Raw genomic sequence first — 23577 nt, forward strand, 5'->3', positions numbered from 1 at the left:
AAAAAATGTTTTTTTGTGAAGGTATCTCAGCTATTCAAATAATGACTCAGTTCTTTCTATGGAGACCAGAGCTGACAAACTTGACCTGAAATTTTAATCAAGAGTTTAAAAAAAATTCATGGACTCATGGTACCATTCAAAAGACCAAATTCTGGTATATGTTCATCTGTTTATTTTTAAATCATTGAATGAATGTGATATTCAATTTGCAAACATAAGTGGGCATTTCACTGAGTGCAAAGTGTAAAGACTGCACATCATCTTGAAGGAGTTTGCAGGCAATTAAATCTATTTTAGGACTGTTGCCAGTTTTTGGCCCAAAGTGCGAAAATGAGAGCATTTATTGTGTGTCTAAAGTCTGTAGGCCTCAGCAAGGCCCTTCCAGAGTTCTGAAAATTAATGCAAAATTCAACACACTATGCATGAGAGAAAGGAAAGACCAAGGGAGTTCAGCGTCAAATGTTTCTTAGGCAGTGAGTAGAAAATTTTGGTGAGGAGTTTCTGGTAAGGAACAAAGAAAAACAAAAGGACAGGGTTGGCAGTGACTTTGTATGGTGTACGAGACCTGAGACTTGGCTTGTCTAGTCCTGTGGCCAAGCTAATGAGTAGCTTCTGACTGCGGGTGTTTTCTGAAGTTTTCCTGCTTGGAGGAAACATTCTGGGCTTCTCTCCATTGTCAGAGGTGTCATATTGCTTATTGAAAATGCTTGTGGTACAATTCTAGCTTTTCTATTTTGGGTTTCTGTAAGTTCAGTTAGGTTGAGTTAGCTTCTAATAAACCCGAGAAATGGAGGGAACTGAGTTTCTGAATCGGCAAAGCTGAGCACCAGCTCCCAGGCTGCAGTGTCTGCACCTACACAACACTGTGTGGTAAGATCCCGTTGGCGGAGTGTCACACAGGGGCTCCCAGACAAACCCAGAATGATTAACCTTGAGCTTTATTTTCTTTAGCATTAATAGTTACAAAAATAACTTAGTGGGTTCTTCTGCTCACACATTTGGGCTGCTGCCTCGTGGAAAGAGCACCTTTTGAAGTCCGACAGATCTGACTGGATTCTTAGCTCTGCCACTTATTATTTGGGTCACTTTGGCCAGCCTCAGTTTCCTCAACTGTAAATTGTCAAGTCTTACTACAGGTTCATAAGGAAATTGCACGGCAGGGTAAAGATGCATGTAAAACAAATGGGCCCATATCTGGGCAAATAATAAAGGTACAGAAATAAACAGAGAGAGGAAATGCCCCCCAACTTTTCTGGTGAGTGAGGAAGGAGGGAGGGGGAAATCCCTAGATAACCCTATCATCGGAGAAGAAATGCTGGAGAGAGAACAGGCGTACATGTGGGGGTTTGTCAGCGTCGTAGGACAGGTGTCAATGACCTGTCCTGGGCCATTTAATTCGAAATCTGAGCAGGCAGCCCTGGTGCCCTGGTGCGCCTTAGCCTAGACCAGCAGGCTCTTCGCAGCTGGAAGAGACCCAAGTTAGGTGCCGCAGGAGTAGCAGGGAGAATCACTGCGGACTCTCGCCTGGGTTACCCAGCCCTTCACCCCGCTCACCTCCCGACAGAGCAATTCTCTTCCGGGGGCCGCGGTTACTAAGCGCGAGAGCGTCCATAGCAACAGCCGCGCTCCCAGCAGCACAGCTCCCGCCGCCCGCCTCTCCTCGGGCCGGCCAATCGGCTCAGGGGGAGCCGTCCAGGACGGCCGTTGAGTGGTCCATGGGCCATGACGTCACAGAGGGAGGCGGGGCGGGGGAGTCCGCCTGGGTCCAGGCCTCCGCCCGCCGCAGGTGGTGGGGCTGTGACCTCCCCCTTCCTCGTCATCCGACCCCTCCCCTTCCCCTCGCCCGACACCTCCCGACAGGTGAGTGGTCTCCTTGGCTCCTGCCTGCCCGCGGGGACGGCCCCCTAGAAAATCCCCTTTCCATAATCGGAGACCCGGGGCACTCCAACGTCTGGTTTCAGAATCTGGGGTGAGGTCGCAAAATCCCTGGAATTCCCTTCTCTTCCCCTACCCCCCAAAATAAAAACCATAGAAATTCCCAGTCCCCCATGCTTTCGTGGGTGAGCTGTTTTCTAAGGCTTTTCAGTGTGGAGAAGTCATTTCTAAACGCGGAACGAGGAAAGGGGCGTGTGCCCCCCACCTGCCCACCCCATCCACTGACTCGTTAGCAGGGCTGTGCCTTCCCTTGTTGCTCCACTCCCTGTTCCTTGTTCTCCCCGTTTCGTTAGCCTGTATTCCAAGCGGCGGCTCTGGAGAGAGCAATTCAGTTACCTGGCGATTCAAAGAGCATTCCTTGAAATTCCTGGAAGCGCTGGGGATCGCTTACCGCCCAAGGCCTTTTCTCTTGACCTCTGTCTGTGGAGCTGGCACTTCTATTTTGTTGGGTTGTGCAAGCTTCTTTATATTTTCTCCCTGGATACCTACGGTGTTGCAAATACACATTTTAGAAATAGGTAAAATTCCTCATTTGGTCCTTTGGAACAAGCAAGCACATATTTTTACTAATAAAGGATTTTGAAGTGTCTGATAAAACATTCTTTTTAAAAATGAAATATTTCACAGAATAAGGGTGATATCTCATATACCCATTTCTATCGTAAAAGAAAGAAAAAGGTTACAGGGACAGTTGAAGCCTCCCACATACCCCACTCGAATTCCATTCTCCTCAGTCTTCCCCACTGATACCCACTTACCAGAATTTAGTCTACGTGTTTTTATGCTTTTATTACTTACGTATTTATCCAAAACTAATACATAGTGTTATTTTTAAAGTTTATTTAATGGTATATAACTCTAACTCTTTTAGACACTCTTCTAAAAAAAGAGTTATATACTCTTTAACTCTGAAGTTTTTTGTTTTTTTTTTTAACGAATTTACGTCAGATTGTGTAGCATCTTCCTGTCAATGGACTGTTAGGGTGCTCTCTTTTAAAAAATAATAAAATATTGCTGAATTGAATATTCTTATATGTTCTCCTTATATGCGTATTTGAGTTTCTCTAGATATGTTTCAAGGAGTTGAATTGCTGAGTCACAGGAAACGTGCCTTTTCAACTTTGCTAGATATTGCCACACAGCTTTCCAATGTGTAGTAATTTGCAATTCCACCATTAATGAATAGAATTCCTTTTCAAACTTTTTTTTTGAAGAAGAGAAATCTCCGACTTTTCTTGCATCTTATTTAATATACGTATAAGGAGAAATTATTTAAACATTCAAATCTGATGTAATTTCTTACTAATTTTGCTATTTATTAATCTATTGAGGCAGTATATTATTTATACTCTGATTTGAAATTGCGAATAATTAAATGAATGGGACCAAAGGAACTAACAGGGTTTCTATGTGAACATTTCAAGGCTTTGCTTGCCACTGATCTGTGGCAAGGTGTGGAGCAAGTCACCTAATCTTTCTCTAGTGAGGTCTTCTGCAGAAAAAGATCTATATGTTTATGTAAATATTTATCATGAAGCCTTGCCTAAATGGTCCAAAAAATAATGTTTATCCAGGCTGAGACCCTTTTGTATCATTCCAGTACTTAAAATCTCTGTGCAATTCACTATATAAAATTAGCGTTTTGATGTTTATACAAGTCTCTTACTGCATTTTTTCCAGAATGTAAATAACTATCAACCCCACATTAAATGGACACAATCAAATATTGTATTTGACTTTGTAATACATGTTTTCTCATTTCTTAAAATGCCTTTGGTCATGACTAAAAGTATAATAGAAAGCATCACATAATTTACGGGATGGATTTTTCCATAGCTATTTATAGTCATTTTCCCCAAAGAATTTGTTCAGTTTACTTGTAAAAATGAGATATTTATAGCATCAGTTAATGATCTCAGTATGTACTGCACGTGGCTCTTGAGGCAGTGAATGAGTTAGGATTTAGAGAATAGCTCAAACACTGTAAAGAGGCACATCATGAAAGTAAGACACAGGCTATAAAAAACCCGGGCATTAATTTTTCTCAAAAGTTTTCTAGACTTCACCAATGAGCCCATCTAGGACTGGATTTTTCTTTGAGGGAAGGTTTTAAACTATAGATTCAATTTTTTAAAATTGCTGTAGGACTTTCAGGTTATCTATTTCTTCTTGAGTCAGTTTTGACTGACTCTATATTTTGAGGGTTTTTTTCATGTTATCTATCTTGTCAAATTTCTTGGCATAAACATGTTAATATTGCTTTATTATCTTTCTAACATTTTCAGTGCCTGCAGTAATAGCCCTTTCTATTCCATCCTAATATTAGTAATTTCTCTTTTTTCCTTGATCAGTTTGACAAGAAAGTTATCAGTTTTACTGCTAGATTTCATTGCTATTGTTTCTGCTATTTGTCGATTTTATACTTCATTGATTTCCTCTCTTTGTTATTCCTTCCTTCTACTTACTTTGGGTTTACTTTGCTTTTTTCCCTAGTCTCTTAAGATGAAACTTAATGCATTGATTTTTAGCTCAATTTTGTTTTCTAATATAAGCATTTAAAGTTACAAACTTCTCTCAAAACACTATTTTAACTGCATTTCACAAAGTTTGATATGTTGTGTTCTCATTTTCATTCAGTTAAAAATAATTTCTAATTTCTCATGTGATTTCCTCTTTGAACCATAGATTATTTAGAAGCTTATATTTCTTATATTGGGGGATTTCCCAGATATCGTTCTTTTATTTATTTCTAATTTAATTCTGATAAGATCAGAGAACATACTCAGTATGAGTTCATTCTTTTAAACTTATTGAGACTTGCTTGATAGTTCAGAATATGATCTACCTTGGTAAATGTTTTCTGTGCAATTGGAAAGAGTGTGTAATTTGCTGTTGTGGATGGATTGCTCCACAGATGTATATTAGGCCCAGCTGATTGTAGTTTTGGGCAAAACATTCTATGCATTAACTATTTTTCTTTCTATTTGTTCTATGAGTTACTGACAGTGTTGAAATATCTAGCTACAACTGTGGAATTGTCTATTTCTCATTTTAGTTCTGTCAGTTTTTGTGCATGTGTTTAAAATTCTGCTAATGGGTAACTAGACATTTAAGATTGTGATGTCTTCTTGATGGTTTGGTCCCATTATCATTATTTCTTTCTATCCTTGATAGTATTTCTTATTCTGATTGGTATGATATTAATATAGCCAATTCAGTTTTCTTTTGCTTAATGTCTATATGGCATGTCATTTTCCATACTTTTAAAATTTTAACTTATCTGTGCTTTATATTTAAAATGGGATCCTTTTATAGATGGCATACAATTCAGTACTGATTCTTTCAAAATTGATCTAGGGAATGAGATGTTAAGACTTAAAATGTACAAGGTTCCTATTTGGAATGATGAAAATGTTTTGATAATTGGTAGTGGTGATGGTAGCACAATATTGTGAACACAATTAATAGTACTGAAATATATATATGAATATGATTAAAAGGGGAAACGTTAGATTGTGTATAAGGTAATAGAATAAAAAAATTTTTCTAATTCATGGAACTACACTACACAGTGGACTTTAAGTTAAGCCATGGACTTTAATTAGTAGTACAATTATAAAAATGTGCTGGCATCAATTGTAACAAATGTTTACCATAGAGTGTTGTATGGGAATCCTGTATTTTATGCATGATTGTCTGTAAACCCAATTCTCTTAAAAAAAATCGGTCCAACAATCTGTGCCTTTTAATTGGATTGCTTAGACCATTTATAGTAAGTACAGTTTGTTTCTCTTTGTCTTATCTGTGTTTCTCTTTTTTTCTTTGGATTAATTCTATGTCTTTCTTTTAGTATTCTCTTTTTTCCTCCACTATTAGCTCATTGGCTATTACTCTCTTTTATTTTTTTCTTAGAGATTGCTCTAGATCAGCAGTTCGAAAGCTTTTTGGTCCGAGAACCCCTTTACAAGATTACAAAATACTGAGGACTTTAAAGAGCCTCAGTTTATGTGAATTATATATGAAGCAGACCCCTATGATATTATACCGGAAATTATAATTGAGAAATTTAAAAGTATTGCTTCAAAGATAACAGTAATTACCCATTACAAACATAAATAACGTTTAAAAAATATATTTTCTAAAACAAGAAAAACTTAGTGGCAAGAGTGGTATTATTTTATATTTTTGGTAAAGTTCTTTAATTTTAGCTCAATGGCAGGACTTTAATATCTACTTCTGCATTCAGTCTGTTGTGATATTACATATCATGTCACCTCTTGGAAACTCCATTGTAGATTTGCAGGAGATCAAAAAGGCAAATAGCATCTCAATATTTACTACGAAAATAATTTTGACCTTATTAATTGTGAAAGGGTCTTAGGCTCCAGATTACACTTTGGGAACTGCTGCTATAAAGTTTATTTTATCTATCTCTCTCTCTCTCTCTCTCTTTCTCTCTCTCTCTCTCTCTCTATCTATCTAAATATCTATCTATCTATTTTAGGAGGTACTGGGTATTGAACCCAGGACCTTGTGCATGGGAAGCAGGTGCTAACTACTGAGCTACACCCCACCCCCATAATACACATTTTTAACTCATCATAGTAAATGTTTACATAACATTATTTCATGTCAGTTATAAGACCCTTAAATTTCCATTTTGGCAATCCCATCATTTGTGCTGTTGTTAACATATAATCTACTTTCTGTTTTTATTGTAAACTCCACAATAAATTTTTATTTTTTTTAAGCCATTATCTTGTAAAAATTTTTATTTATTTATTTATTTTAATAATAAAGTGTCTTCATTTGAAGATACATAAATCACAATGTTACATTACAAAATGTAAGAGGTTCCCACATACCCCACTTCCCACCCCCACTCCTCCCACATCAACAACCTCTTTCATCACTGTGGCCCATTCATTACATTTGGTGAATACATTTTGGAGCACTGCTGCACTGCATGGATTACAGTTCACATTATAGTTTACACTCTCCCCCAGTACATTCAGTGGGTTATGGCAGGATATATAATGTTCAGCATCTGCCCTTGTAATATTATTTAGGACAACTCCAAGTCCTGAAAATGCCTCCATATCTCATCTCTACTTCCCTCTCCCTGCCCTCAGCAACTACCTTGGCCACTTTCTCCAGATCAATGCTGCAGTTTCTTTCATTACTAGTCACAATAGTTCTATAGTAGAATACCAGTAAGTTCATTCTAATCCATATTTTATTCCTCCATCCTGTGGACCCTGGATAGGTGATGTCTGCTCCACCTCTATATTGAGAGGGGACTTGGATCCCATGTGGTTGATAGATATGGTTCTCCTGCTTGGATTGGTAGGCACTCCCAGTTCCCTGGTGTAGTGGTTTACCATTTTCACCTTCCTGTTAGCCGACCTGTGCAAGTCCAACAAACCAGAGAGTAGGAGCTGCAGCTCTGCTGAGGCTCAGGGCCCAGCTGGCACATGGCCAGTCCAGTGATTCAAGTCTCCTGGGTATACAACAACCCCAGCACCAACCACAGGTTCAGTAAAACTGATAGAAGAGGCATGTGTAGAAGGTCCACATCTGAGTCCAACTCCATCACACTCAGGAACACAAATTCCCAAGTAGGGTCCACTGACAAAGCACTGAACTCCAGAGTGAACCACCATGATCGTAGAACCTGTGTATCTCCATAGCCCTCAGGAGCACCAGTACCTGAGATTGTGTCTACTTTGCCTGTCTCTGGGATCCTGCTGAGGCATGCGTAAGCACGACACCTCTGATGACCTCCTGACTCTTTTTTGAAGACTCTCAGTCATATAAGCTCATTTGTCTTTATCATTCTCCCTTTTATGCAAGGTCTCTTTCTAGTTGCATCACCAGTTAGTGATTGGTAGTAATCCCTCAGCACCAGGGAGGCTCATCCCCAGGAGTCATGTCCCACACTGGGGGGAAGGTAATGCATTTACATGCTGAATTTGGTATTTAAGCCATTATCGTTAAAGAAATGTAATGACTAGAAAAGAATTTTGTATAGTAGCTCAGGTAGTTACCATTTCCAAATGAGGCTTTTTTCCAATTTTTGGTAAAGTGACTTTTCAGTACCTTCTCTCCAGGAGTAGTTGAGACCTGCCTCTGGAGTCTCCCTGAATGTTCCAGGTGATCATTGATGACTCTCCACTGTGGTTGGTTTCATTTTATATCTCTCCACCCTCTGTGAACTCTTGGAATTCTTTAACTAGCCACTCTGACCTCTTTCTTTGCCCAGGTTTTGTGAGTATCCCTTACTGCGTTTGCAGCCCAGGACTCAGCAAAGACTCATGGGACCGCTATGCAGCTTTCTGCAGCTATTTTTCTGCATAGCTTTCTTTATTCCAGATTCTTGCTTCACAGCTTCCAGCTTCCTTATCCTCCCTTAATTTCAATTTCCTCCACAACTCACAAAGGCTGCTAGGCTCTGTTTGGTTTTCATCTCTGCCCATGGTTTGGTAATTGTCTCTAGGCAGAATGTTGGAATGATCAGGGCACTCACCTAACTTGTTTCTCTTCTCTCAGGGATCAGAGTTCTGTGCTGCCTTTTGTACAACATCAGAAAATAGTTGTTTCATTTATTTTGTTCAGTTTTTTAGATGTTTACATTAAGAAACCAAGTCCAGTTACTATTCTGTTGTGGTTGAGGGAAGAAATAGTAATTTTGAGTTTTCAAGATTAATAAAGCCACATTTTCAGCTTCCTTGACCAATAATGCCACATTGATTTTTCTCAATCTGCATTTCTCATCTGGGTTATGAACATGTCTTCACACATCACCCCTTGGGATAGATGACTCGTATTTCAATATTTGACAAACATGGGTCGAGATACCTCAAGACGTCAATTTAACAGGTGTTGGGAAAAGCCTGGGGTAATTCTATACTTGGAATTCCAGGGTTGAAGGGCCAAGTGAGCATTCATTTTTAGATCCTTTATTATCAAGAGTTAAGCCAAGGCTAGCCGGAGTGGCCCTACCCCATTTGGAATGTCTTGCTGGAAGAAACCAACTGGGTTATTTCTGGATTTGACATGGGGAAAGGGTTAGAACCAATGGCAACCATAAGGACCGAAAGCCTCAGGTTACTTTGTACTTCCTTTTCCAAGAGCAGTGTTTAACTTTCACACTGAAGTGAAGAAGTGCAAGTGGTTATTAAAGCTTTATTTCACCTTCATTCTCTAGGCTTGGCCAGTGGAAGGTGTTTAGGGAATATGGGAAGGAAGAATTTGGGAAAAATCAGGGAGCTCTGGTAGTGTGAGATGCCACCACTGGCAGTGGGACATCTGAATGGCTTTTGACTTGACCACAATTCCACAAATAGATTATTTTGTGGTCTGAGTACCAAAGGCCTCAAGACAGAGCAATTGAAATTATCACTAAAGGATTTTTCCTTTTTTCTGAGCAGGCTGTATAATTAGATCTGATTTTTTTTTCTTTTTCGTAAACAATTCCATAGTCATTAACTCCAAAGCAGAGTGATATTTAGATGCTGAAAAGTATGTCATAGTGTATGGCTTTCTTGGATTTCTGGACTAATAATGATTCAAAATTCCAGACAATGGAATATTTTGTAGCTGGTAGAAAGGATAAAGTGGGGCTATAATTTCTAAAATGGGGATAGGTCCAAAATATATATTTAGGTTAAAAAAAATTACGACCTTGAATTATATGTATGGAGATTAGGAAAAAATCTATTTTCATATTAAAAAGCCCTGCGGAAGTATAAAACGTATATATAGTTATATAAATAATATATATGCTGGTATATGAATAGAAAAAAAATGGGAAAGATACAATGATTAATGACCTCTTCAGTGTCTACTTTCGAGGAGTTCTCTTTTGGTGGGGCAGAAAAGATTTATTTTTTACGTTATGTACTCCTCTGTATTTGTAATTTAAAAACCCTAACATTTATTCAGCACTTACTATGTGCCCAGGACTGTGCTAAACATTCCAAGTACTTAGCATTGTCTTATTCAATTCTCATAGCCCTGTGGCTGCCTTAGAATTTCTGTTTTGGAGGTGGTTAGAGGTGTCAAACTTCCAGAAAAAGGGATCTGGATGCTCACCTTGAGCTGTTTTGTTTACCAGGCATGTCATTTTTCTTAAGATTGTGTGTTTATTTAGGATGGTTTGGTAAGGGGTAGGGAGTGCTGATGAAGGAGGGAGAGGGGGTTACTCCTCTAAGAGCCCCTTACTGCTATTATTGCTCATGACAATCAAAAGATGTAAATACTATTGTTATTACCAAGTTATAGATGAGGAAACTGAGGCACGGAGAGGTTAAGTGACTTGTCCAGTGTCACACCACTAATTAAACGCAAACACAAGAGTTGAATCCTTATCTGTTAAAATGCAGAGTTTGGGCTCTTACTTTGCATTTGTTACAAGGAGATACTTTTACTCTCATAATTAAAAAAAATTAAAAATTTCAATGGACAATCTAAAAAAATGTGAGACAGAGATGAAAAGAATATATGTATGTAGGAATATATTATCATTGGGAAAGATAGATATTACAACAAACCTCTAATGTGTGAGGGAGCAATGTTACTAAGTCAGATGTGGCCTTTTATCTGTAAGTTTCCATCAGAGATTAATTTATGTGACTATTGATTTTTGCTTTTTTTGTTCTTGTTTTTTTCTTAACAGGAGAGATTTACAGGCATTATTTGAGCATCATGGAGCTTTTAGGTTCTACCTTGACGGCAGCTTATGCCCACCCAAGACCGACACCAACCAGTTTTCTTCCAGCCATCAGCACTGTGGCATCAACCTACAGGGACCGGTTCCCCCACAACAATTTGACTCATAGCTTGAGCCTTCCTTGGAGACCGAACACATACTACCGAGTAGCCTCCAATTCGCCAGAATTGGCCCCATACTGCACCAGATCCCAGAGGGTGTCTGAGAGCACCATGCTTCCTTTTGTTTCCAACAGAACCACCCTCTTCACCAGGTATACCCCTGATGACTGGTACCGGTCCAATCTAACCAATTATCAGGAGTCCAACACTTCCCGACACAATGCAGAGAAGCTAAGGGTAGATACATCTCGTCTGATTCAAGACAAATACCAACAAACAAGAAAAACTCAGGCAGACTCCACCCAAAACTTGGGAGAACGAGTCAATGACATCGGGTTTTGGAAATCTGAAATCATTCATGAGTTGGATGAAATGATTGGTGAGACGAATGCACTTACTGATATGAAGAAAAGTCTGGAGAGGGCTTTGGTGGAGACGGAAGCCCCACTTCAGGTAAATATGAGAACTCAGGTTAAAAGACATTGCATTTTCATGATTGCAATCCACTGGTTGATTTCCTGAGGCTATTTATATGTTGAATTATGTTTCATTTCATCTGTAGGAGCCAACCCTTTGTCAATAAATCTGTAGCTGGTTTCAGCAATGCTAAAACCATTGCCATTTTGCACACTATACAGAGCAACCACATGACAAAAGAATTCTGAATGCAAAACTAAGAAGGCTTATTAAAGGGGTACCATTAAGATGTTCTATGGTGAAAATGCCATCTTCTTATCTTTTAAATAGGTTGATTGATCACTGCTGCCCCTCAAATGTTTGAGATTTATTCTTTTGTTATATTTTTTATTTTTATTCTATTCTATTTTCTTAGTCTGTGTTATGAAATACCTCCTGTGCATACTTTATGATTCTATTTCAGAGCGTGATGAAAATGTCAAATTAGACCATTTCAGGAATGAGTTTAATTACGTGGAGAAAGAGGATTGAGGGTAGATCGGTGACCTTGATCATGGGGTGGGGGCAAGCTGGTTGCCTCTGACCAGGCTTCTGAGTGGGTTTAAATACCCTCAAACCCTCTGAGCCCATCATGATTCCTCCAACCTCACTCTTCCCACCACCATTGAAAGAAGACATTCTGATTTTGAAGTGGTGCAAATTATAGAAATTATCTTGGAAGTTGTAGATATTTTAATGCAAAAATCTAACCATGTTCTGTTGTTTTTGCTGTTAATGCTAGTCCATGTGATGTCCATCAGCAGTAGGTCTACGTCACAGCAAAGGTGGTAAAAGAGTTTAGGAAAATCAAGGAGCTGGAAGTCTAGTGGTTTGAAGAGTTCATTGGTCAATTCCATAGGCTTACTTTTTACTGTACTCTGTTCCCATTAACAAACACATACAAATACCCACACTTCTAGAAATTTTGAGAAAGGTTGATGGTACATTTGTGATATCTTTTTAAATTAATTCATCGTGATATTTAGGTTGAGAAGCCCTTCAATGCTTCCCCCAACCTCAACCTCACCTCATTTTGAGGATTACCAGTCCATTCTGCACCACTTCCTGCCCCCCGCTGAAGAATCCCTTAAATGATAGTCACTTATCCATTACATAATATCTAGACGAGATTCTGTTTCTTCCCCTAGCACTTCTTTCAGTGATGACTGCTCTCCTGATTGGGTTGGATCTAATTTGACTTTTTTTTTTTGCTATTTTCATCCAGATACTCTTCTGTATTTGAACATTTACTGTCAACTCAGTATCAGAAGGTCATGATTAAAATTTGAAAGAGTTAATCACATGAAAAGATAAATCTCAAAAGAGGAAATACAGATGATCAACTAAATAAGGAAAAATGTTAAACTTAATGAAAATGCAAATTAAATCAATGGAGTAGCCATCTTTGGCTTATCACATTTGCAAACGTGACAATTGGTCACATCTAGAGTGGCAAAAGTGCAGAAAATAGGTCCTTTCGTATATTGCTGTTGAGACTGTCAATTGGTAGAACTTCCTAGAAAGCAATTTAGATATATATAAAATAATCAGAATTCCCCTCGACTCATTAATCCCTCATTTAGTAAATGTAAAATATACAATTAAAAAAAGAGATTCAAAGGTTTTTTTCGATAATATTTTATCCAGATTATGGTGTACATACTATTATATTTTAAGCTTTTTAAAAGTTAACATTATACAATTGTCTCATGTCATGAATAGTCTTTGACAAAAGTGTTATAACAGCTACATAATGCTCTTTCATACATCATTTATTGTTAGCAATCTAAGCTGTTTTCCATTGGAGTCATTAACAAATTTTGACTTAAAGAATATTTCATGACTTGGGCCTACTGTTAACTGCTAATCCTAAAAAGCATAATGTAAAATTGTAAAGCCATTATAACCTCCATTTTGTTAAAAACAAGCAGACAAACAAATGAAACCATGATGGGATTTTGGTTAAGTCATATTTTTAATTCTATATGTTTTCTCTTCAGTGGATTAGGATGTTATTTTTATAATTAGGAAAACAATAAATAGTACTTAAATTCATCCCTTGGATTTTGGGCTATACAAATATTTTGGTTTCTTTAGGGATAATCCTTCATTTCCGTTACATTTTTCTCAGTAGAAAATGTTTGCGAATAATAGCGTAAAAACTACATTGCAGGTTGTTGAATTATTTCTTTGGAAGAAATTAATGCCAACTAATTTGTGGGGCATGAATGGATGTCATCTGCTGCTTTCCTCTCTCAACTTTCCAAATTAGGAACTTTTTCAAACTTGTTTGAAGAGCTCACTCTTTAATTTTAAATAGCAGCAGGGGTTTACCCTTCTCTCACAGTCTATTTCATGCCAAATTTCCAAGAAAAAAGTTTAAAGAGATGGTACTGGGAGTATCTACTGACTTGTTTTAGAAACAAGTCATTAGAACTGCTAGTCCCCGAATATAGTCATTTGTGTTAATGTGTGTATCTGTAGGTAGCCCGAGAATGTCTATTTCATCGAGAGAAGAGAATGGGCATCGATCTAGTCCACGACGAAGTGGAAGCACAACTGCTGATGGTAAATATGGGGGCAAAGCTTCAATGGCAAGAAGCTCAGTTTCACATGTAGAGACAAAAAATGATGTTACATAAAGCCACTTGTAATAAGGAGTTATTATATCAGATGTACATAGCTTTTAGAAGGATGCACTTTTCTTGGTTATAAGAGTAATATATGTTTATTGAAAGAATTTGAAAAATACAGAAAGTGATAAAGAAAGGGAAAAACCATCTGAACTGTTATTAAACAGAAAAGTCCCTCTTCACTTTGGAGTATTTCAGATTCTTTAGCTAATCATTCTTAGACAGACACCACCCAACTTAAACATGTCTTTAAGATTAGAATCATACTTTATATACGACAGCAAATCCTGCTTTATTCATTTAAAATTATGTTAGGGTCATTTCCCCATATTTCACATTTTTGAATGGCTGCATAGTGTTTCACAACTTCCTATCATTAAGAAAAAAATCGATCCTCTCCCATTGAATAGTCAAATGGTTTCCCTGCTGCCCTCCTTTTATTTTCTTTATTCTATCTTCATAACACTGCAGTGTACAAAAATGTTATTGATAACTGTATGCATCTCTGGTTATTTCCTTAGAGTACATTTCAGGAAATGGAATTGATGGGTCAAGGGGTAAGTAAATGCATTTGGAAAGCTTTTGATTTACAGCCAAATTGCCATCCAGAAGTTTGTGATCTTTCTACTGTACTAAGCTGAGTCTCCTATTACACTCTCCTCTACCTTCCACCAAGTAAATATGATTTAGTTCTACATTCTCTGTCTTTCACTTCCTAAACTTGCTCCGGCCAGATGTCTGCCATTCCTAAGATTTCGGCTATCACCTGGATAGGGCCCTTCAGTCTCTTGCTTCAACTTTAGCACTCTATAAAGCATTCATTCTGCATCTCAAACAGCCTGCCAGATATTTTTACTTTTGTCACTCAATTTCCGGGGAGACACAGTCATAACAATTAAAGCAAACTTTTCTTCTCCCCTGTTGGCAGGCTCATTCTTCTGCCTTCCTCTTTCTCTTGATAGTGTCAACATTCTCTGGTCATGGTTTGGCTTTGACCATCATCTCCTCCACTCCTTGTAATCCATTCCCAGCTCTCATAACTTGTTCCTCTGATCTGCTTCTGGTCGCTTTCCCTTCCATCCATAACACAATCATTCTACTTCTTCCTTTCCCCCTTCAGAGCAGGTTCATGTGAAATCGATAAACATTTTCCCTTCCCCCAGCTTCACTTGGATCTATACTACACATCATCACTTTCTTCCTTATGCTTAAAACCCTTCTTCAGCTCCCTGATTTCTTCAGGAGTAAATCCTCTAAGGGCTTCCATTGTTGTCTCCCACCTAACTTCTCTACATGAACGTCTTCTGCCCCAAATCAGTCTTCATACTGGACCCAGCTGGGTAGGGTCCTGCCTCTTTGCCTTTGTTTGATTGGTAAGACCCAGTGAATCCTTAGGAAGAAATGAAATAAGATGGGCTGGTAAGCTGCTCATCAGTGTTCTTTATTACCACAAGTCCTCAATGGAGCCTTTTAACATTGCATATGAGAAGTAGAAGTCTTTTCTTTGCTCCTTTCATTCCTCTACTTCTCTGGTTCTCTGAGAGAAATACGAATTGCAATAGGATGCTTATACAGGTGAAGCTTTAGGCGCTGCAGAGAGGCTACATAATTGTACTTGGTAAAATCCACCATTCCTGCTGCTGTGCATGACTGATTAGGAATAGAATGTCCTGCGTGAAATACCTTTACAATGAGGGTTCTGTGCTTTGCTGTTTTCTTTTCCCCTAGCCTGATAAATTTTGCAAGTCTTAAAATTATTGTCATCCTAAATGGGTAGGAATTTACCAGCAACTCTCCTTTGGGCTCCTGTTCTCACCAGTCCTGAGGTGCTCTGCCTGATGTAAATTATAAGTCACGTTTAACAGCTTCACCTCATCAGTTTGCCCACACACAAACACATTATGGTATTTCTGAAAGATGACTTGAATCTGGACTACTGGTCATGTCCCTCTTGTTCTAGAAGTGGCTCTCAAACCCGGCTGCACATCAGAATCACCTGGGAGGTTTGAAACACATGGCTGCCTGGGTCCCACCCCTGGAGAGTCTGATGCAAATCTGGAGAAGGGCCCAGACACTGGTATTTTGAAAATATCTCTGGATAATTTTAATGAATGGCTGGAGTTAAAACCATGGCTTGGGAAGCAGATGTAGCTCAAGCAGTTGGGCACCCAGCTACCATATGGGGGGTCCCGGGTTCAGTTCCCCATGCTTTCTAAAGAAGACAAGCAAGACAGCAAGCTGATGTGATGGGCTGGTGTGGTGAGCTGACACAACAGGATGGCACAACGAGATGATGCAACAAAGAGACACCACGGGAAAACACAATGAGAGGCACAACAAGTGGGAGTGGAGGTGGCTCAAGCCATTGGATGTCTCCCTCCCACCTGGGAGGTCCCGGGTTCAGTTCCCAGCCTCCTAAAAAGAAGATGAGCACACAATGAACAGAGACAGTGAGCACAAACAATGAGGGGTGGGGGAGAAATAAAATTTTTTTTAAAAAAAGAACCATGGCTTTAGGGGAGCAGATGTAGCTCAAGTGGTTGAGTGCCTGCTTCCCATTTACGAGATCCAAGGTTTAATTCCCAGTACCTCCTGAAAAAAAAAAGAACCACTGTTTTAGAGGTTTAGACTTTTTAGGTCAGGAGGAGGGCTGCTTTTCAATTGAGGGGTGCCTTGCTTTAGACTAATTGATTCAAGAAGTGCTTGTATCCTCCACGTGTAGCTCCAAAGGCTTATTTGTGAAAAATAAAACACACATGCGGGTGCAATGAAATATTTTCTCATGAATTCTATTGCCCAAAGGTCTTTGGTTTTCAGCTTTTCCTATTCCCATGAACCCTTCTGCCCCCAAACATCTGACATTCACCATCTGACATTATTTAGATTCACATACCAAGAATTAAGTATTGTTGAAGGATTTTTTTAATACTAAGAGTCTCATTAAATTTAACTTTTTTTCCATTCCAGTAAAAGTCCCAGGAATTCCTGCTCTGTGCAGTATGTCCACAGTGTATCTGCACAGTAGGATTTGGGGTTTTAAATGATTTTTTTCTAAGCAGTATTCCATGCATCCTTTGCCAACAACTCACTAAAATAGACTAACAAAAAAAATTAAAAGGTGGGGGAGAAGCATAGAAAATAAAAGATGAAAATTTCACAACACTAAAATCTAAGACTGATGCACAACCTGCTATCAGAATGTGTGAGAAATTTCTGCAATCTGGCAGGCAGGGAGAACTTTGGGGGCAATGGGTGATGGCAGTTTAGTTTTTCATTTACTCCATAACAGAGTATGAAAAAATCAGATACAAGGGGTATCACCTAAATAAACTGTAGGCATATTTTTATGTTAAACAATTAAATGATAAAAGAATGATAAGGCTATACAACGAATAGTAATTAATATTGGTGGGAACAAGGCCTTTATGAGCAAAATAAGAAAGGCATAAACTATAAGGAGAAATTTGACATCATAGAAACTATAAATATCTACATATCAAAAAGATCATGCACAAAATATAGAGGAAAGGGCCAAACTGGTAAGAAAAGAGAAATATTTATAACACATATGATGGAAAAGGATTGATGTTATAAATATATTAAGAACCTTTATAGGGGAAGCGGACTTGGCCCAATGGATAGGGCGTCCACCTATCACATGGGAGGTCCGCGCTTCAAACCCTGGACCTCCTTGACTCGTGTGGAGCTGGCCCATGTGCAGTGCTGATGCACACAAGGAGTGCTGTGCCACGTATGGGTGTCCCTGTGTAGGGGAGCCCCATGGGCAAGGAGTGCGCCCCATAAGGAATACTGCCCAGTGCGAAAGAAAGTTCAGCCTACCCAGGAATGGCGCCGCACACATGGAGAGCTGACACAACAAGATGATGCAACAAAAAGAAACACAGATTCCGGTGCTGCTGACAACAACAGAAGTGGACAAAGAAAGAACATGCAGCAAATAGACACAGAGAACAGACAACTGGGAGGGGGGGAAGGGTAGAGAAATAAAAAAATTATAAATATATATTATATTAGAACACCGTTCCCATTTTACAGCTAAGTAATATTCCACTGTGTGCATATACCACATTTTATTTACCCATTTATGGTCTGGTGGACATTTGGCTTGCTTCCATCATTTGGCCATTGTGAATGATGCCATTATGAACATCAGTGTGCAAATATCTGTTAGAATCCCTGCATATATTTCTTTGGGGTATATACCTAGAAGTAGAATTGCCAGGTCATATGGTAGTTCTATTCTTAGCTTTCTGAGGAACTGCCAAACTATCTTTCACAGTGGCTGCATTATTTTACATTCCCACTAACAAGGAATGAGTGTTCTTATTTCTCCACATCCTCTCCAACCCTTGTAATTTTCCATTTTTTATTTATTTTTATTTTTTTATTTTTTTATTTTTTAATTTTTTATTTTTTATTTTATTTTTTTTAAATAGTAGCCATTCTAGTGGGTGTGAAATGGTATCTCATTGTGGTTTTGATTTGCATTTCACTAACGGCTAATGATGTTGAGCATTCTTTCATGTGCTTTCTGGGCAATTATGTATCTTTGGAGAAATGTGTATTCAAGTCTTTTGCCCATTTTTAAATGAGATTGTGGGGTTTTTATCTTTTTGTTGTTGAGTTGAAGGGTTTCTTTATATATTCTGGATAGTAAATCATTATTGGATAGGTGGTTTCCAAATATATTCTCCCATTCTCCCATTGTGTAAGTTATTCTTTTATTTTCATGATAAAGTCATTTGGTGTACAATTGGTTTTAATTTGATAAGGTTCCATTTATCTTTTATTTCTTTGATTGCTTGTGCTTTGGTGTAAATATTTACCCTTTTCCTGGTATTCTGTTGCAGGACTTAAAGCAGATAAGCCTTTGCCCCAGGCCATCCACCTCAATTGTTTCCTATATTGCTTTCCTTATTTCTAGCTGCTTCTGCCTGGAGGGGCAAATTCTGGGAGGAGGCACACTTGAGAGGAATTTCCCAAGTCAGTATTTCTCCAAGGAGCAAGGCCAATGATTCATAAAGAGAGCACTGGCTCATTCCAAACTGTCCTGGGGAAGGGAAGAGGGAGGGCAAGGAAGGGCATCAGGAGCTTCTTCCAAGGCTCCCCAAAACTATAATTTTTTTGCCTCAGCACCTTCCCAACAAATGCAGCCCTTCAACTGTCCTTGGCATCTCTGAGGAAGCATCTGGGGTGGGGTTGAAACAGTGACTGCCCTCAGAGCTCGGCACTCAGTGATCTGAAGTAGCTAATCAAAAGCAGTGATCAGTGATTCAGCTCCATGGCCCTTCCCCCCCAGATCCTGGTGAACTAGGTTTTTATGTCTGTCTCTGGCACCAGCAAGCCACACCAAGGGCTGGACCCCACTGCTGCCTGCCATGAGAGTGGGGGCTGGGCAATGGTAACTGCTGTGCAGAGAGCAATTCACCGGTGTTTACCTCAGTTAACCAGTCTCTTCCTCCCTGGATGCCGCAAAGCATTCTACTAGACTCCACTCTGGAGTTTCAAAATAGTTGATGCAGACAGTTCCTGCCTGTTTAACAGTTGTTCTCTGGAGGGACTGATTCCTGGAGCTTTCTACTCTGCCATCTTCACACTACTTTTCTGAAGGGCAATTTGGCTGTACTTGTCAAAACCTTTGAAATAAAATTACACCTTCTTTGGCAGTGTCAAAATATTTATTGTGATTGTTCATTGTAGGATTGTTTAATGTCATGGGAAAATGTTTAGGCTTCATATGAAAAAAGCAGGCCACCAAAGAGTATATACAGTATGACTTTTTGCTTTAAAAAATGATAGTCATTATATATACTTTGTATTCTTTTCTTGTTGCTATTTTGATCTCCCCGGATTTCTAATGTGAATATGACTTTCAGAGTGAAATAAATGATATTTTTAAAACTGTGATACAACATGTTATCTAATAGTATATGCATCCTGACAGCATCAAAATGCTATGTAAACGATCAAATGTGGGGGTATAGCTAACACAGGTATTTTCACCTGTCAAGGAGCTGAGCTGACCTGCAGCACACAATGGGGACAGTGGAGAGGGCTGAACTGAACTGGCCATTTGAGATCAGCCTCCATATATGGACCAAAGACTAGATCTTTTTTTAAAAATAAAATTTTATTGAAATGTATCATTCATACGTGAACATACATAAACAGTAAGTGCATAGTAAAAGTTGTGAACTTAGAAAACAAACATGTATATCATTATATGGTGCTCCCAGACATTGCTTCACTAACCAAGATCTTGCATTGTTGTGAAACGTTTGTTTTACAGATTGTGAAAGAGTGTTGTCCAAATATTACTACTAACTATAACGCATATTTTACATTTGGTATATTTTTCCCCCAACCTGCCTGATTATTATACACTCTGTATTAGTATTATACATTTGTTATAGCTCATGAGAGAATGTTCTCACATTTGTTCTGTTAACCACAGTCCATCTTCCACCACTGGATTCCCTGTGTTATACAGTCCCATATTTTGTACAATCCATTCTACACTCAGTGGCTCTCATTTTCAATATGGAGTTTTGCTGTCATCAGCTCAGTCAATTTTAGAATGTTTTCATTACTCCAAAAGGGAAGATCGCATACCCTCTTATATCCCCTATTATTGTCTCTAGAACTGATATAGTATCTCCTTCGAGACTAGGTCTTTTTGAAGTTATATACATTGCCAGAGGGAAGCCCCTTTGGCTGTCTTTTTTCCTTTCTTGAGTTTACTTTGTCTCGGAAAAGTAGTTACTATAGCAGAAAGTGCGCATTTATATTCAAACTTTCACATCACCAGAGTTTTTATTTTTTTCCTTTGTGTTGGTTTAATTAAAGCCCAGAGATAGAAAGAAAACCCTACATTTTAACCATGCCAAAACTTGTTCCATAATATAATTTCCTTCCAGCCCAATGAAGAGTGACTCTTAGTCTCACAGTAAGATTGCCGATAAATAGATACATAGCTGGATGTAAAATTGGTTTCTTGTTTTACATCACAATCTTGTCGGAGACAAAGTTTTTTACTCATTGATGTTTCATTAGGTTGTTGACTCTGAATGTTGTATTCAATAATGAAAACATTAATTTTCTTTTTTTCAATTGAGTAGGAAGTTGATGTTATTCTGTGTTGTCAAGAAAGAATGAAGCTACATTTGGATAAGGCTGTTGCCCAACTTGCGTAAGAGTTTTTCCTGTCTATACAATTTAAAATCTATCATTAAATGATACATTACTGATGCCTCCCCTTCAGACTTCTCCTGGCTATTGTAAGGATACACACACACAAACAGTTTTATCCAAAGCTTAAAACGAGTACATGCATTCATTTGCTTTAAATTTTTATTTAAAGAAATAATTTTAAGATGCTATGGAAAGGACTTAGAGTTTGGCCAAGATGTCTTTGAACTCCAGAAACTCTCTATTTTTTTTAATAAGAGACTGATTTCTCATCTATGTTCAACTCTAACCGTTGATAATGCTCATTTCAAGGAAGGGCAGCTGAAAAAGGGTTAGATTGTGGCTCACTTGCATGCTTCTTTCCATATTTCCTTCAAGACTTGGCCTCCCTGACACAGTGGCAGACATAGCTTCACACTTCTTCATACTCTGATTGCATCATTGCAAAATTCATCTCCTCCCATTGCATGTTAATCATTTGCCCATCCTACTCTCCACCAGGATACAAATGCCTCAAGTGCACTATCTTGTCTTGGCAATAGTAGGCACTGAATATGTATGGGAGGAAAAGAATAATAATCAAGGGAAGGTCTTGGGCCATAGTAGCAGCTGCGAGGCTGGGAAAGCATTGGCTGAGCCTGGCGCCCAACATGAAAAAGTAGGTCCATTCTTTGTTCAGTTGCTTATGGCTATGGAAAGAAGTGGTGACAAATACCTCACACAAAAGAAAAGATGATTGTGCTGATACTAATGTTGTCACAGATAACACACACTATACCCGGAGAACATGTGTCATAAAAATAATCAGCACTGCTTACTCAGTTTTCCTACCCTACCCTGAAGGTCAGGATCAACACATGTAAAGCTCTGAGCGGTTTACAAGACTGAGATTCTCAAGTTTTGTTTGGAAGGATTTTTTTAAAAATCCAGAACTTTATGAGGATAGACAAAATATGTCTTAAGAACAACTGACCATCCTTGGCTTGGTTAACTGTTAAGTTTACTTTAAAAACTATAAATATTAAAGTGGTGCAATTCTGATAGTAATTCCTGGTTTCTGCTTCCTAGGAATTGCAGAGATGCTTAGCTTGGTGTGGTAGAGGAGTGGTTTCTGCTCTGTTTCCTTCTGATCCAGTTCCTAACCTTCATTTTCCTGTATCATCTAAAACCTAATGCCCATGTGTTGTGTTCTTTGCTCTTCTTCTTCCACCCCAGAATGGTTATGCCTCCATCTCAGTCCCTACTATAAAGTGTTTCGCTTCTGGCTCTATCACAGCCCTTTGTACAAAGTTCTGTCTCTGCGTGTGCACGCAGAAACGGCTTCTCCAAGATCTGTGGGGTCTGCCATCTCTGTGACCACTATGCTTTGTCCAGGGAAGTTGATTGGATGAGGGTTTTCCAACTCCACTCATTTCGGAAGCGTCCATGAAGCCTTCAGTTTGAAGCTCAGCTGACCGTAGAATCTCGTTAGACCTCAACATGGCAGCCACAGTTTTTTCCACCTAAGGAGTTACTGCCTTTAGCCCCTTCCCATGGAGGCTCTAGGGCCAGAGGGCTAGAGAGGAAGCCGACAGAGCATTTAGTTCTGGGCCACAAATGAGAAAGGCCTTCTAATGGCAGCTCCTCCTGGCAGAGTTAGTGTAAATCTTTCAATATAATAATCGGAGGCTAGAGATTGAACACAGAGGTAGCAAGGGAGGTAGCTTTCTCTTCCAACCTTTGCATATTCTTTAGAATTCACAAAATGCAGAGCACTCCCGTTCTGCTACCCTCATTTCCACTTTATTTTTTATTTTATTTATTTCTCTCCCCCCACCCCCAGTCATCTGCTCTCTGTGTCCATTTGCTGTGTGTTCTTCTGTGACTGTTTCTATTCTTGTCAGTGGCACCAGGAATCTGTGTCTCTTTTTGGTGCGTCATCTTGCTGTGTCAGCTCTCCGTGTGTGCGGCGCCATTCCTGGGCTGGCTGCACTTTCTTTCACGCTGGGCGGCTCTCCTTACGGGGCGCACTCCTTGCATGTGGGACTCCCCTACATGGGGACACCCCTGTGTGGCACAGACATTTCCACTTTAGAGAGAGAGAAAAAAGATAGCTCTGATAAGTCAAGTGAGGTCCAGGCTAGGTTAGAGGAAGGCTGCAGCTAGAATTGGTTCATTCAACTCAGTACAGCCTTTGCTGATTGGCTTCTATATACCAAGATGAATTTGGAATGCTGGGAATGCAGAAATGAATACTACCTACATGCTAATGATCATCCGATTTTTATTTCCAGCCCAGACCTCATCCCTGAATTCCAGCAACCTACTTGGTATCTTCACTTGAATGTTAATGAACACCTCAAGCTTAACGTGTCCACTGAACTTCTGTTTATTTCCCCAGCCTCCCCACCCACAGCTTTCCAAGCTTAATTGATGGAATTCTGTCCTTCCAAAGACGCAACTTCAACTCTTCTCTTTTCTCCCCGATGGGCAGTCTTATAGGAGATTCTCTGGGTTGTATCTTTAAAACATA

The 23577-nt window shown here is 39.0% G+C and overlaps 1 protein-coding gene across 1 annotated transcript in view; it reads left to right on the top strand.

Moving 5' to 3' along the window:
* The first annotated feature begins 1764 nt into the window (after positions 1–1764).
* Positions 1765–23577, top strand: part of TEKT3 (tektin 3) — a 36300-nt gene continuing 14487 nt past the window's right edge. The window contains exons 1-4 of the mRNA XM_004469021.4: positions 1765–1860; positions 10613–11220; positions 13708–13791; positions 20996–21066. Of these exons, the coding sequence (XP_004469078.1) occupies positions 10642–11220; positions 13708–13791; positions 20996–21066 (734 nt within the window). The 5' untranslated portion in view covers positions 1765–1860; positions 10613–10641. The remainder of the gene's footprint in view (positions 1861–10612; positions 11221–13707; positions 13792–20995; positions 21067–23577) is intronic.

This window comes from Dasypus novemcinctus, chromosome 21 (genome assembly GCF_030445035.2).
Source record: "Dasypus novemcinctus isolate mDasNov1 chromosome 21, mDasNov1.1.hap2, whole genome shotgun sequence".
Lineage (NCBI taxonomy): Eukaryota > Metazoa > Chordata > Mammalia > Cingulata > Dasypodidae > Dasypus > Dasypus novemcinctus.